The sequence below is a fragment of the Chaetomium globosum genome, genomic scaffold (assembly GCF_000143365.1).
Source record: "Chaetomium globosum CBS 148.51 scaffold_4 genomic scaffold, whole genome shotgun sequence".
Classification (NCBI taxonomy): domain Eukaryota; kingdom Fungi; phylum Ascomycota; class Sordariomycetes; order Sordariales; family Chaetomiaceae; genus Chaetomium; species Chaetomium globosum.
In genome coordinates, this window is record NT_165979.1 from 3,845,786 (window position 1) to 3,861,296 (window position 15,511).

The 15,511-nt window shown below is 57.6% G+C and overlaps 6 protein-coding genes across 6 annotated transcripts; 2 read left to right on the forward strand and 4 right to left on the reverse strand.

The window, feature by feature from the left end:
* Positions 1-468: 468 nt before the first annotated feature.
* Positions 469-2,550, reverse strand: CHGG_04960 (uncharacterized protein; the record flags this gene model as incomplete). Its single annotated transcript, XM_001224173.1, has 3 exons — positions 469-678; positions 803-1,204; positions 1,270-2,550. 3 exons carry the CDS (start codon positions 2,548-2,550, stop codon positions 469-471), a joined length of 1,893 nt encoding a protein of 630 aa, XP_001224174.1.
* Positions 2,551-4,133: 1,583 nt separating this feature from the next.
* CHGG_04961 (uncharacterized protein) lies at positions 4,134-5,281 on the forward strand (the record flags this gene model as incomplete). Its single annotated transcript, XM_001224174.1, has 2 exons — positions 4,134-4,193; positions 4,373-5,281. The coding sequence occupies 2 exons, from the start codon at positions 4,134-4,136 to the stop codon at positions 5,279-5,281; spliced, it is 969 nt and encodes a 322-aa protein (XP_001224175.1).
* Positions 5,282-6,258: 977 nt separating this feature from the next.
* Positions 6,259-8,783, reverse strand: CHGG_04962 (uncharacterized protein; the record flags this gene model as incomplete). Its single annotated transcript, XM_001224175.1, has 2 exons — positions 6,259-8,619; positions 8,670-8,783. The coding sequence occupies 2 exons, from the start codon at positions 8,781-8,783 to the stop codon at positions 6,259-6,261; spliced, it is 2,475 nt and encodes an 824-aa protein (XP_001224176.1).
* A 1,045-nt stretch (positions 8,784-9,828) lies between these two features.
* Positions 9,829-11,561, forward strand: CHGG_04963 (uncharacterized protein; the record flags this gene model as incomplete). The annotated part of the gene is made up of 2 exons (XM_001224176.1): positions 9,829-11,036; positions 11,213-11,561. The coding sequence occupies 2 exons, from the start codon at positions 9,829-9,831 to the stop codon at positions 11,559-11,561; spliced, it is 1,557 nt and encodes a 518-aa protein (XP_001224177.1).
* A 740-nt stretch (positions 11,562-12,301) lies between these two features.
* CHGG_04964 (uncharacterized protein) lies at positions 12,302-12,808 on the reverse strand (the record flags this gene model as incomplete). Its single annotated transcript, XM_001224177.1, has 1 exon — positions 12,302-12,808. One exon carries the CDS (start codon positions 12,806-12,808, stop codon positions 12,302-12,304), a length of 507 nt encoding a protein of 168 aa, XP_001224178.1.
* A 580-nt stretch (positions 12,809-13,388) lies between these two features.
* Positions 13,389-14,227, reverse strand: CHGG_04965 (uncharacterized protein; the record flags this gene model as incomplete). Its single annotated transcript, XM_001224178.1, has 2 exons — positions 13,389-14,072; positions 14,126-14,227. The coding sequence occupies 2 exons, from the start codon at positions 14,225-14,227 to the stop codon at positions 13,389-13,391; spliced, it is 786 nt and encodes a 261-aa protein (XP_001224179.1).
* Between the last annotated feature and the right edge of the window lie 1,284 nt (positions 14,228-15,511).

The following is a 15,511-nucleotide window of genomic DNA, read 5'->3' on the forward strand; positions in this document are numbered from 1 at the left end:
CGGCCGGGTTCCACGGTCGCCGGCAGGCCCGTAAGGACCACTGATAAAGAGAACGGTTATTCTTCCAACTACAATTCGTACACAGTGTATCAGCCATCGAACGCCTGGACAGCACCCAACCACAACCAACACCCCGTTGCGCCCAATAAAAGGGGTACAGTGCTTGCTTCCTTACACTTACACGACACGGGCACACTCGATCAGGCCTCTAGAACAGAAAGATACCAAGAGAGGACCCCTCCATTCTCACATCCCTTCCCCGAAAGTTTTCCGACACCACTGTAACAAATCCCACCCTGCCCGTAGTATGTAGTATAGCCACCAACCATGCCACGCCAAATAAAACAGCGCACACACCCCCAACCCTCACCACCGATCCCCCCCGCAGTCATCACCGCCCAAAAGACACCTCGCGCGCCAGGCGGCGGAGTTTGCGGGGTGTCGACGGGAGGGCCCCGTCATATCCGGTTACCATTGCCGTTGCCTTTGCCTCTGCCACGATCGCTGCCATTGCCGCGGCCACGTCGGGCCTGGCGCCCTTGCCGCCTGCCCCCGTCCGGCTTGGAGCCCTTGCCGCCCGCCTAGAACGGCCGGGCATCGCCGGCGTGGGAGCATCTTGGTCCAGCGGGGGAGCTTGCGGTCGCGCTCGTACATGAAGCCGCAGTTGTTGCAGAGAGTCTGGGGTGGGGGGCGGTTGTTAGTGATGGTTTCTCTTAGATGGGTTTTTTTGTTGACTGAAAAAGGGAATGTGATGGGAAGGTGAAAAGGAGTGGTATGCAAAAAGAAAAGAGAAATGGCTTACCCTCGGCCCAAACGGCCCGTCCCTGACCGCCCACACGCTGGTACCCCAGACCCTACAATGGGAGCACCGCCACGTCGACCTCTCCAGCTCCGACAGCGTCCCACCCCCTCCATAACCCTCCCCAGCAGCAGGTGTACCCCTACCCCCGGGGGTGCCCGACCGCCTCCCAGCCGGCGACAAACTCCTAAACCGCTTCTTCTTCTTCTTGCTGCGCTCGCCGCGGCCCATGCGCTCCTCCTCCTGCTCAATCAGGCCGGAAAACGCAAACCCGGCGGGCATCCCCCCCGCCATACCCGTGTTGCTACTGAACCGGGCCGTTTCACGCCGCAGGCGACGGATCTGGCGCTCGCGGTCGCCCTCGCGCTTCTCGATCTCCTCCTTACTCAGCACCTCGAGCTTGGGCTCCCAGTCGTCAGCGAGGTGCTCCGGGTCGTAGCGCCAGCCCGCGCCCTCGTCGCCCGCGTGACGGCCGCGTCGTTGGGAAACTCGTTGGCGCCCGACCCCGCGGGAAGCGTCCCGCCCGCAGCAGCGGTGGCGGCGGCCGCGGCAGACGCGCCCCACCCGGCCACCAGGCCGCCCGACTCGCAGGCTTCCTTTTTCAACTTGAGCACGGCCTCGTAGATGGCGTGCGTCATGGCGGGCACCCACTCGCCGTGTAGGCCGAGGTCGGCGCATGTCTGCTTGGCAAAGATCTCGGCCGTGCCCGGCGGGTGCAGGAGCGACCACTCAAACTTGTCCGTGTAGACCTGCGACGAGAGGTTGATATTGAGGCTGATGATGCAGCGGTAGGTGTCGTCGGGGCTGCCGTCGTCGTCGGCCGCGTCCGGGGGCATCGGGGACGCCGCGGCTGTCACTTCACCCTGGGCGGTTTGGACAACGGCGGGTGTGGTCGGCCTGCCCCCGAGTCGGGACGGAGTGGCGGGGACGTGGTTGCTGCCCATCGGGGTGTCGGCGCGGCTCAGGGCCGGGTTCGGTGCTGGCGTTGAGGAATCGAGCCGTCCTGATGATTTTGAGGGCTCGGGCACACTCGCGCGAGTCGTGTGCGAGTGAAAGAGAGGGTGGAGGGCGACACCGGCGTACTCTTCTAGTTGGGTGCGTATTTGTTTGCTTATCTCGGGAATGGCGGCCGCGCGGTTGGGCAGGTCGAGGTCCTGGACCAGTTGCGTCGCAAACATGTCGGTGGTAATCAAGCTCTCGTGTAGATTCCATAGAAAGGTATCCCGTAGTCGGTAGGGTACTGTTGTCTCCTGCGGCTTGTAGAAGGGGTGGGTTGGATCCACCGGCCCGGGTGCGACGAGGGCGGGCTGTGGCGTGAAGGCGGGAATGTCGAGGTCGATCCGGATGGGGATCAGGGTGAGCGGGAGGCAAGCCTGGGCGTAGTTTTGGGCATCAGACCGGTTAGGGCGCACCTTGCCCATCCAGTCCCGGTAGATCCCCTGCACCTCGACAGGTTCCGCCGTGTCCTTGCCGACCTTCTCACTGGGGTCGATCTTGGTGGCGCTGTCGTCGCGGCGCAGGCTACGCAAGCCGGTAGGGCGCCGCCTGCTGTCGTCGTCATCGTCGTCGTAGTCGTCGTACCCATCTTCGGCATAATTTATGATGGTTGTCCCCCGTTTGGTGGTGCGGGCGAGGGGGTTCGCGGGGGCGGCGCCAGGGAGGACAGGCTGGAGGAGGGCATTGTTGTAGGTGCGTAATCGCGGGGCGTAGGACGAGAATATCGCCTGCTGCGACTCGGACCGTACCGCCATGGTATAATCGGGAATAAAGTTGGCGCCGTCGCGCTATTTCATATCGGTCGGCCTCGTGCGCGCCGAGTCGAGATGGGGGTTGTGTGTGGTCGCGCAACAACCGGGGAGTGGTGGGAAATGGGTGGGTTAACGGTCAACAATTGACGGTTGTTAACGGTTGCAGCAATTGGGCAGAATAATTGGATTCAATCGAGTACCTAAAGCAGGTGTAGAAGCGGGGTTTAGAGAGGATCGTGTTGAAGATGGAAATGCAGAGGCGCGATGCGTGAGCTGCTGAGGCAGGAGCACTTCCCTCCCTCGACCCAGACAAAACGCGACGCATCTGAATGAAATGTGGGTCGATATTGAGAAAGAGGCTAGCACCGGACAGGGATCCACAACGCTGTGAATTACATAATCATTCTGCCTTTCTGAAGTGACCATGGCCCGTGCGTGAACTCTTTGTTGACTTCATTCGTGTCAATATGCAGGGTTTATTAGTCCCAACTCCCGAGGTTTTGGGAACCAATTGGTATTTTTTACAGAATAATACCTGGCATGCCCATTATGGAATGGGCATGGAATGGGCATGTATTATCATGAAATGGCAAACGGTCATAATGATTGGCAGTTTACTTGATGATTCTTGAAGCTTAAATCCTTGTTCGCATGGTCCATCTGCCAGTCTCCAGTCCAGCCGCATCCAATGACTATGGACCATCGACATCGGTCACACAGCTCGAGTCGTGATTACATTGGTTATTTACGCAGATGGTATGCCTGGTTCCTGTTCGGGTATGTAGTGCCAGGAACAACTTGCTGGCGGCAGATTGCCTGCTGAACGTTGGAGGTGGAGGCTGGAGCATCGAGCATGGGGTAACCATAGGTGGAATTCTCAAATTGACACTTAAAAACCTCTGCCCTGCTTCGCCCCTCTGCCCACGCCCCCAGGTCTTTGCCTGGGCGCAACGAGGTTCAGAAGGGCAGCGAGGCCCGTACCAGCTCGACGATGGAAGTTGACGATGCCTCCCTGGTTTTTGCCACGGAGCAAGAAGAAGAGTAATGAGGCCTGTGCCACATCGACGATGGAAGTTTTCGATGCTTCCGCAGTTTTGCGAGGGAGCAAGGAGAAGAGCAGCGAGACGCGTGCCACATCGACGATGGAGGTTGCTGACGCCGTGGCTTAATTAAAAACGGCGCGACCGGTACCGACGATCATATTGTGACAGGATTCTTATTGTTAGTGCTATAGTTTGAATAGGTACCGAGGCGGAAGATGCGGACACCTCACATCTGTCTGCCTGACATGCACATCAATCATGGCACATCTAGAGTGAGGCTGCTTTCGCCTAATTGCCACTTAGATGGATGTTGCCTTGCTGATTGGCTTGCCCATTTATTCACTGGCCACAAGTGATTCGAATATTCGGCACCAATTTTTTGAATCAGCACTCAGCAGTGGCGAAAATTGGTGGTCTATATAGTCTTGCCCAGCCCCCCCTTTTCCCCCTTCTTTTCCTCTTCTGCTCCATCATAATTCTTTTTTATGATAACTTTTCTTCTTCCAAACAACCAATCAGCCCATCGTCTTCATTCTTCTAGCCATGGGTTCTGACGAGTTGTGCCGTTGGCTCGAGGATGCGATCGCCGACTCCTCCCAGGCCGTGAGCTCGCCCAAAACACTCAACCAGGCGAGTTCTTCTTGCGGCTCACCACCAACGGACCCTCAGCCAGGCCTCAAACCCGAACCCAGCTCCACCTGCTCGCTGGCCACCGTCCGCTACATCAATCGCGTGGATGTGCTAGCCAACGACTTGCGCATCTTGACGATTGACGGCTGGAGGTGGTGACTGACAAGAACCGCCACTTCTCCCCGGGGGACTTCGTCCTATTCTTGGAACCCGGGGCCTTCCTTCCCCGCGACGCCCCCCAACAATGGGTCTCGCTCTTCGCACAGGTCGGTCCCGAGACCGAGGTCGACAACCAACTCGGTTACAAGGTCGAAACTTCGGAGTGGCACGACCAGGCGGGCAACAAGATCATCTCGGAGGGCTACGTTTTCCACCTCTCCCAGTTCCCCCACATTGACGCCCAAGTGCGGCACGCGCATTACGAGCTCAATAAAAAGTCCGACGAGCTTTTTTTCAAGCATCTCCGTAGCCTCGAATTCTCCGCCAGCCTAGGCATCAAGAAGTGGGACAGCTCCCGCACAGAAATCCAGCCGCCGAACCAGATGGAAGAGGCCGAGGAAAATGACGAGGCCGCTCGGGCGAAACGTCAGCGACTTAAGGAGAAGCAAAAGATGTGCATCGAACCTGACTCAGAGGCCAGGCCCGAGGGAGAGACCAGCAAGGCCAGGCCAATCGAGTCACTTAAGGAGAGGGAAGAGTGGATTGACAAAATCTACAAGTCGAGCAAGTCGATGGAGGAGATGAGAGATAAGCTTTTGGGCCTGCAAGTGGGGGAGGATGAGAGTGAGGAGGACAACAGCGGTCAAGACGAGGAGGCTGAGAGACTGGGGATCGGCAGCAAGGAGAACAGCTGCGGTCTGGGCGAGGAGACCGATAACGAGGAAGTCGACAGCGAGGAAGGCGAGGAGACCGAGAGTGAGGAGACCGAGACCGAGAATGCGAGGGCCAATGGTGAGGAGGACAGTGGTGGTCAGACTAAATACAAGGTCGTTGGATTTCACCCTCAACTCCGTGGAGGCGAGATTTACTCAACCCCCATATGGGACGCTTCAAGTTGGTAAACACGGGGCACCTCTGGCACGGAGATCTTTGGGTTTTGTTGGATTAACCACATAGGACTTTCTGGCGGATACCAGCTGTTGAACAGCCATGGTACCGGAAACAGACATCGAACCGGAAACGGTCATGACACCCGGAAACAGTTTCATAGAATTTTGGCAGCACAAAGACTCGGGTTAACTCAAGAAGACAAAGGAAAGATTTAATAGGATGAAGCCACTTGCTCTAAAGAACTCTGAGAAGCGGTGGAAGAAGATCGATCGATTCTTTCTCCCCATCTTTCCATCTGAATGTCATTTTCCAACAGGTTTCATGGCGTTTGGCATCATAGCATGGCATGGTAGATTTCGGAGTTCCTCGGTAGGCACCGGCAAACTTCATTGGGGCAGACACAAGCGTGCATTTTAGAAGCATAGCGTAGCCTGGTTGGGCCCTGAGCATTGAATTCATTGAATTTTCTAGCTTCATCTGCTCCATCTGCTTCCGAGTTCATTGAGTTTTAAGGATCAAGGAATTCTAGAATGAATTGCCCAGGGTTTGGGATAGTAATATTTAATAATTCATTCTACTTAAAAGTTTCCCTCTGGCTCGTGATCAATGTCTTAATCAATTTTTTTCTCTTCCACTGCCTTGTGGTAGCGGTACAGCTACCATAAATACAGCGAACGTTTTGGGTATTGCTTACAACTTGTATTGAAGCGTTCCTGGGGTCCATCATGAACCATTACGCTAGAGGCTAACCAGGATTGTCAACTCGGACAACCACCACAGCCACCAGACATCATTCAAAATTTCGAATATATCATTAAACTCACTACGATGCAGGGAACACTCTGGTTTATCCACAATTGATTGCGAATTCCAGTCAAAGCCGGAGCCATCTGCGCTACCTAAATTACACCACACCGCTCGTGCACACAATCTGCCCACACGAAAATCCTCGCTACCAGACCCCAACCAATCCCACTACCCATCACCCCTAATAAACCTGCGCAACCCTCTCCCCCGTCGGAAACGCAACCTCATACTGCAACACCAACTTGACACTCCTCCCCGCATTCAACGAAACCTCCCACTGCACCTCGCCCGCCTTCTTCAAACTAGCCGTCGCCTTCCCCCAATCCAACTCCTCCTTCCCCTCCCTCCCCGGCATTCCCGCCGCCACCACCTTCCCGCCGCCACTGGCACCCAACCCCGCCGGCTGCAGCACATCCACGCGAATCTTCTCATCCTCCGGCACGGGCACCTGATCCAACACAGTCACGCCGACCGCCTTGCCGGCGGCCGCGCGCGTGTTGACCAGGGTGACGGTGCGCGTGTACACGCTGTTCTCGCCCTTGGTGAAGACGCCCGTGGTGCTGCGCGCGACGTCGGGCTTGGGGTACGAGACGCGGATGGCCGGGTCGACGCCGAGCGGCACGTGGAAGCCGTCGCCGGCGCTGCAGCGCGGGAGGGTCGAGCGGCCCAGGAAGGTGCCGTCGAGGGTGAGCCCCGTGGGGCCGCGGAGGAGGGTGAGTTTGCTGGTGTTGCGCAGGCGCGCGCGCAGGTAGGCGGCGGGCTTGTACTTGGCGACGACGGTGCGGGAGAAGGTGACGTTGGTGAAGGAGACGCGCGCGACGCGTTGTTTGGAGGGGGTCGGGGAGGGTTTGAGGGTCTTGGTGTGCGGCAGGTCGTAGGTGGCGGTGAGGCCGGTTTCTTCGAAGGAGGAGTCCTGGAAGGTGAGCTCCGGGATGGGCTCGAGCATGGTTTGCGCGTCAAAGTCGTCCGGATTGTTGGCCCCCGGAGCGGAGTACTCCTCGTTGGCGGTGGAGACTTCCTCCGTTTGGCTGCGGCCGAATGCCGTGGGGTTGACGGTGGACGGCTGGGCGAATCCGGTTGATCGAGGCGCTGCTCCGCCGAAGAGACCGCCGGTAGCGGCGGGTCCTACTTGACGCGCTGCTCCGCCGAAGAGACTAGCGGCAGGGGCAGGTCTTGACTGAGGCGCTGCTCTGCCAAAGGCGGATTCAGTCTGGATGTTGTCAGTATGGGCCACGGTATTGGATATGGCGTTGGCGTTAGAGCCCGACGCGAAGAAGGTCCTCATGCCGAAATCCACATTTTGGGCTTGCGGAGGGACAGGGGCCTTGTGTGAGGCCATGACGTGGTTCAACTGCTGCATTTGCTGCTGCATTTGCTGTTGCATTGGCTGTGCCTGGCCCAACCCGAAAAGACCAGCGCGTGGCCTCTGGGCCACCATGGCATTTTGCTGGGCGTTCCAGACATTCTTCTCATTCCGTTCCTCATGGCTGTGGGCAATGTCTTGTCCGTCCCAGGGGCCGCCCTTGCCGACGACTTTTAGGCGCCAAGGTACGAGCGTCGGGGTGTCGTCCTGAAGACCTGAGAAATTGGCTTGCGACGTGCTGAGCGTCACCTTGCTGTTGGCCCAGGTCTCGGACGTCATGTTGGTGAGGCGCGCGTCGAAGCTGAGCGTGGCCGTGTTGGTCGTGGATGATAACGACAGGTCGTAGCTGGGGGCCCAGAACGCGGACGACGTGACGTACGAGATTGTCAAGTCGCAAATCATGCTGGCCTCATCGTCCTTGGGGTACTTGGAGGCGACCTGCACGTCGGCAGCGCTGGCGATGGAGCTACGCCGGGACGAGCCGGGGGTGAAGTTGGCGCCGGCATCGAGGGTGATACGGACGCTGTAGCAAGAGCGCGGCCAGAACTGCTCGCGCTCCTTCCGAATACGAAGCTTTTCCTTCTTCTGCTCGTCGTCACGGCGGCGCTGCTTCTCCCTCAACTTCTCCTTGGCCTTCCAGATCTTGGCCTTCTCTTTGGCAGCTTTCTTCTTTTCCTTCGCCTGGAGCTTATCGAGACGGGTCGCTTCGCGCTGCAAAGTGGCTATTTCCTTTGCCACGGCGCGTTCGCGAGCTGTGCCATCCACGTGGTCCCGAAACACCTTCTCGCGCTCCTTGCGGTAGGTCTCCACGCTGGCCTCGATGTCGACCCCGTCCCTAGGGTGGAGCGAGTTGCTGTACGAGTCGATGATCTTCAGACGGCTCTCAGCGCTGGCGATGATCTCCTTGGCGGCCTTTTGTTCGTCTTTTAGGGCTGCCAACTTCTCGCGCACCTCCTCGATGGCGACGTTGGCCTTCTCTTGGTCGTCATCGTCTTCCTCGGATTCATCCTCATCCTGCTCAGAATCGGAGTCGGGATAGATCTCTTGAAAAATGTCCCGATTTGGCAGCAACTCAACAGAAATGTCGGTGATGGTAGCCGAGCCGGTGCCCTCGACCTTGATGGAATGCTCATCAGCAGTCGGGGTCACACCAACGACGGTGATCTCATTGGAACCGGGCTGAATGTTTGTTAGTACGGGTTTTTACCATGGGATCCGGAAGAGCATACCTTGAGGCTGACTTGTTTGATTTCGCGAACGATTTGGGCCCGTGTCGGGAAAAGAGTGACGGACCGGGTGGGCAGGTTTCGGACATGGAAGTCCTGCTTGTAGGGACCGTCCATCTTCGAGTCTGCGACGGTGGGTAGCGTGCAGGTGAGGTGGTGTGATCACTGATGCGACTTGTTTGATGCTTGATTCTCTTCGAAAGTCACGATGGGATTGGTGGTTGAAAAATCAATTGCGATTGGAATGAATCACCGAAGAATAGAACGAAGAAGAGTTGGGGTCCAGGCATCTGGCAGGTAAGGTACTTATAGTTACTTCAACTTCACTTACCTAATTGTGCGATGCATCGCGCGGGACCGAACTTTGGCTGCCTCCATGTCCGCGCTGCGGGGTGTGTCAGCCTTGGGATGGCTCCCCGGGCTTGATTGGCTACTACAATAAATGACGTCCCTCACCACCGTTTTCTAGGCAGAAGTGACTCAAATGATGACGAATCCTCTTCGCATGACTCCCTGCGTGTGATTGGCGCCAAGGCAGCAGCTTGGGGAGTTTTGCTCAACTGGGCAATGAAATCTCGCAGGTGCAGCGGGCCAGGGTTGCTGCTTTGAAGCTGTTGGAATCCACGGTTTCTCAAAGCACGACCGAGCTGAGACGGATCTCGGTGTAAAGCGCGAAGCATCTTGCCATTTATGTAGGGCGCGGCCCATTGTTTGACAGAGGCAAAATGCCTGCAGAAATTGTGCGCCAATAAAAAAACCTGTAACTAGCAGAATGCACTGTGCTAATGTTAAGGACCGCATTAAATTTACGTTTACGCTCTATCAAATTGTTAGTGCAAACCCCTGCAACGCACCGTAGAGTGCCAACGGCACCGTTCGATGGATTGGGAAAAGTGGGAATTCAATGATGGTCTGTCTGGCCCCACAAATCAATTGCCACATGCTCTGTCGGCTGTTGTCCCCCGATCCCCACTTCATCCGTTCAACCCAACATGACGTTCGTCTGATGTTGGCATCAAAAGCAACCTCTTTGCTTGACACAAATCGCCATCTCGTAAAAAAGCGCATCTAGAATTGTCCCCTTCACAGTGACCGATCGTATTATTTTTCGCCCTCGCCTTAGCAGCACCACGGCACCAAGCCACACCACCAGCACAACACCATGGATTCCCCCCGCCAATCTCGACCTCGTCTTCGATCTGATTCCCAATCTCAATCTCAGTCTCGTCCCCAAGTTGATCAATCGGATAGGCCCGCTGTTGACCGTTATGAGACCAACCGACTGCCGAGTCCACCTGGACCTCGGGTTTCGGATCTCACCATTGACCGATATAATGACCCCAAGCCCGAACCCGTAACTTCTAATTCCCGTCGGCCATTGTACACCGAGGAGGACCTGTCTGACCGTCCTCCCCGCTCTTCGACTCTCCCCTACCGGCCCCGTCCCGACGTCCCAGAAACCACCTCCGCGCCGGTCCGGGCTCACCCGGCCTCAGAGCCCCCTCCTGCCTCGTACCCACACTCGCAGCCCCCGCCAGCACCAGCGGCCAACTACACCGCCGGCTCCCCAACCCTGTATCACAACCCCTTCCAAGACCTCTCCCACGTCTCCCCGCGACCCATGTCCGGGCCGGACCCCAAGTTCGAGCCCATCGCCCCCACCCAGCCCTACTACCCAGCCCCCACCTCCAACTACCCCCCCACCAACCAAGGCTATGGCTATGGCGATGGTTACGGCTACGGTTACGACTACAACCAGCCCAACACCTACCCACTCCCCACAACGGCAGCAACAGCAGCACCCGCATCAGCCGCACCACCACCAGGAGCGGCAGCACCCCAACAACCACCAGCAGCCCCCCCAATCACCACCACCGCCACCAACACCCTCCAGAACCCTCCTGCCACCACCACCACCGCCACCACCACCAACAACAACAATAATAACACCAGCAATCCCCCCACACTCAAATCCAGCCGCGACACCGCCGAAACCGCCCTCCGCGAACTCCTCGCCGTGCGCCGCCAGCAGGCCATGCTCACCACTGTCAACGGCAGCAGCGGCGGCGGTGTTGGCGGCGGGGGCACCGGCCTGGGCATCAACGGCGTCGGCGTGGGGATGGCGACGGTGAATGGGGTTGGGAGTGGAACTGGGGGTGGTGTTGGGGTGATGGGTGTGAATGGGGTTGGGACTGGGATGGTGAATGGGCATGGGAAGGTGGACCCGGCGGCGGCGGAGGTGGAGACTCGGCGGCGTTTGCAGACGGGGCTGGTGTTGATGGGGTTGAGGGGGTTGCAGGCGCGGGTGGAGGCCGTGGTGGGCAAGGCGGAGGGGGAGAGGTGGCGGCGGTTTGCGGTGGGGGGGATTGTGTAAGTGGTTTTCGTTTTCTTTTCTGTCCTTGTTGTTGTCCCTTCCCTTGCTGTAGGTGGTGATTCTCCTTTTGGAGGAGGGCTGGGTGAGCCTTTCGTGTGCGGTGGAAGGGAATGACTTCACCTGACCTGACCTGACCAACCCGACTCGTGCTAACCACGCCCCTCCCCACCAGCGCCTCCTTCCTCCCCCTCGTCAAGCGGCTCTTCCGCCGCCGCAGAGGCGAGCACGAGGACGGAGACGAGTCGTCCAACCGGACCGAGTACGCCTTCAAGAAGAGCAAGAACCTGGTCTCGCGCATCCTGGCCGCCACCCACCGCCCGGGCCTGGGAACCATCGCCTTCTTCGTGTTTGCCGTGCTGTATGTGTTTACGAACGAGGTCTCTCTGCGCGTGGCCAAGACGGTGTCGAAGCGGCTGAACCGCCTCATGGCTAAGGTGGAGGGGGGTCGTGAGGAGCTGAGCGAGGACGACGTCAAGATGCTGCAGGGTTGGAGGTGGCGCGTGTTGGTCTGGAGCGAGTGATGCTGTGGGTGCGGTATATGAGGATACGAAACGTAAAGTATGAGGTTATGACAGGGCAGAAGAGGCTGGCATGGCGTTGGGCGTGGTATTCGATTACGTGGTCACAAAGCGCTGGGTCTCGAAAAACCTTTAAGTGATTCAATGATCGAAAGGCTGTTTGTGACGCTGTCTCCTTAAATCATTCCAGGTTAACTCATCCCGAATCAGAGCGCTCCAACTTCCTCCTCTTGCTCGTATGTGTGTTCCGCTGATCCAAGTCGCTGTGTAAGTACTCCACGGTGTTGGGCTCGCGGCGGTAAACAAGAGGGAGTGAACTCGCCCAACTCTTGACATTAAGAAGAACGCCCGCGCTGCCGAAATGGGGGAACACGTCCATGGGGATCTTCGCTCAAAAAAGGGTTAGCGCCTCCCGGAGAACCTGTGCTCGGCTGAACGGCAGTGTTTCCCTCCGGTGCTGCTCCCTCCGGTACGGCTCCCTCTAGTGCAGTTCCCTCCACCCTCAGCATGTCCTCCCATGGGTACCCAATATCCTCCGGCTGGAGGCTTCCCGAAGGACCTGTGCTCTGCTGAACGGCAGTGCTTCCCTCCGGTACGTGTGTGCCATTCCATGGGTCGCAGATCGCATCCGGTACCTCCAGTCGGGCGAGTTTCCACAGCTCCTCCAATTGTGCGGGATCCCAAAGGACTCTAGACGGAGCGGGATTCTCCATCACATCCGGCGGGAGGGGACTCCCAAGCAGTCATTGGATCCGACAAAGCGACCCGATTGCGATCAGGTATCTCTTGTACGCCGTCACCGCCCTCGCATAGTCCTGTGTCCTCTCGGCTTCGGCGTTCTGACCGTTCACCGACAGCCGGGCGTAGGCGCCCACCTCGGGAAGAAGGAGAATCACGTCCATGTAGGCCGCTTTTATTGCCGACGGTATGTCGATGCGGCGGTCCTCCATCCTGAGCAAGGCTTCTTCCACGAATTCGGAGCACTTCCGGGCGTTATTCCGCACCACGTCGAACCTCTGAGCGGCTCGGCATTGGTGGCATAAGAGCGGGAACCATAACTTCAAAGCCGTTGGAGAGTCCGTGTCTTCGAAATGGCGCTCCAAGCACCCCGTCCATCCGGAATCGTCTCGGAGGCGGTTGATGGTTCCGTTCATTATTGCAGCCCGGCAAGGCCTGATGATGGGAAGTCCTGTGAGGGCGTACATGATGCTCCCGCAACACGCGTAGCGGATCACGGGGACGAAGCACATGGTTGCTAAATGCGAGGGAGGTTGTATGCGCGGGCGGTTGATTTGTTAGATATACGTCAAGATAACTGTACAGGGCAACGTGGAAGAAAGGCATGTATGGTAGTAAAACATACCTAGTAATGGTAAGATGAAACTGAAGAACCGGGCACTGCCGCATTCTAATCCGGGGAAGAGCGGCAACATCACCGCAACTTCCAAATAACAACATGAAGCCCTAGTATGGCAGGTCCGTTGTCTTTTTCCATTCTGAGCAGGCACATATTCCATTGTGTCTTGGGGCGGAAATAGCACGCCAGCCATAGAATGAACAAGAAATCGTTTTGTAGTGGCGTTGGTAAAGAGTATCAAATCCACATATTTATTTTAACAGGTTGCGCAGCAATTCCCATATCAATGTTCATTACCCCTGAAAGGCAGAAACAACCTACTCATCCGGTGTACATCATATCGGCTTTGTCCAACCCATCCACTCCCCCAATCCAGCCAACCTCAAGGAAGATCTACTCCGCCCCAGCGCCACAGATCCCTTGGGAGAAAGACCCGGGACTGGAACCCGTAGGGGACCAACTAAGTGAACCAACTAGCGAGTGGAATTCGACGAGGCACCTCCGCCGGAACCGCCGGTGATGGCAATGTCTGCGCAGGACAAGTAGATCTGGCCCGTCTGGAACGAGTTCCACTTGAAGGATAGCAGCGTGTGCTTGGACGAGTAGTCAGGCAGCTTGACCTGCTTCGTGACCGTGTATCCGCCCGCAATGGTGGTCGCGCACGAGTTGAGGGCCGCACCGTCAACGCCCTTGCAACTCCCCTCTCCGAACTTCTCGCACGTGAACCAGTCGTTGCGCCAGCACGCAGCGCCCTCGGAGCAGTCCGGGCTGTACGAGCAGTCCTGCCCGTCGACATCACCGCAGCTCAGGACGCCCTCGTTGAAGCAGTCCTCGGCCGCCTGCTTCTCGGCCTCGGTAGGGAGGTACGAGGGGTCGGTGAACTTGTCGACGAGGGCCTGGTCCTGGCAGATGCGGTAGGTGAACATGCCGCCGTGGTCGCCGTTGTGGTCGACGCACCACTGGACCGTGATGACGTCGCCGGCCGCGTAGGTCTCGACGACTTCGTTGCCCCAGGCCTTGCCGGGCTGGTTGTAGTCGACGCTCACGCGGGCGTTGTAGCCGCAGGGCCCGCTACGGCCGACGGTGGCGGCGTCGAGGTCGGGCCACGATTGGACGGGTTCCAGAATGGTGCACTCGGGACAGGTGTCAGTGCCGTCCTGTGAAGGGTGTTAGCTTCGGAACCGGGACATGGAGTGAAAGTGTGGCATACCTCGAATCCTTGACGAGTTCGGCTGGCAGGGCTGACCATGTACCCATGCCCTTTCACCGCAGTAGCGAGGGAGATGAGGGAGAGGGCAGTGAATTGCTTCATAATTGCAGGCGGGCGATTGCTCGTGCCGTCGAGTAGAATGAGAAAGAGCGTGGTAAAGTGAACGGAGGCGGCGTGGAGAATGAGATGCTGACTAGAAAGAAGATGGTCGTTGACGGCCACCCCCTAAGATATATTTATACAAGGCCCGGCACCTCTCTAAACTATGTTTCTAGTATCTTGAAAATTAAACCCTGCCCTCTTGCCTTTGCAAATATGGCCGAACAGCGGCCGATCTCTTCGAGACATGACATCAGTACCATCGGCAGAGATGTCCTTCCCCCGGACGAATTCCTGTACGTAGCAATGCCGGAAGGGAATACACGTATACCACGACGAGTCTCTCCGTAGTACTGCCATCAAATCTGCAAAGACTAGTAGATCCCTAAGAGGCGGTTCCCTCCATCGAACATAGGGCGCCAGGGGAAGAACGCTCGCATGTACCCCGCAAGGCACCCAGGTCCCCCAGCATGTCGATCTCCGTCCCTTGGCTACCCCACGGAATTACCACGGGCAGGGGTGTCGGAGTTCTTCCTCATACTGAACTCCGCCAGTACGCAGGCAGTTTGTCGGTGGAGTTACCGGACGGAGAACTTAGGGTATGGGTATTGCATGAGCTTCGCCTCGTCCAATCCAGGGTGGTAGCTAACTAGCTATTCCCCAGACTCTCTCATTTTCTTGCAGATCTATTTCCATATCGGCAGACACACCAGTCACTAACATGGATTGACGTCGGACCGATCACTTGTAATCCCGCCGGGGGCGTAGGGCCAGATGCATTTGGTACATAAGTTGGACGCCATGATCCATCCATAGCTCACACTTCTCGGACCGATCATATGTAATTTGGGCAAGCATTTGACCTTGACCCCCTCTGTAGTCAAACGGCAGACTCCGCTGCCGACGGCCCTACAGGACAAGGGGTACGAGTGGCTTACCCCATGGGGAACCCTCCGGCACAGAAGATCCACATGTACCCCAGCCATGAAACCAGCATCATGCGTGGCCTCAACATATTAGCGTACACACGAGGCTTAGCCCATCGGGCAACTCGCGGCACTACTTCGTACTCACTCTTGTTGATCGGCATGAGCTATGCATCACGCTTAGATCCTTTGGCAACGGCACCGCTTCCTCGTCATCGCCCTCGACTACACCAAAGCCCCCACCGGCCCCTTCCCCACCGCCATCCACGACCTCGAAGCGCTGATCGGCTGCATCCTCTCGGACGGCACCCTCCCCATCGACACCGCACGCGTCGCCATGGCCGGCTGGTCCGCGGGCGGC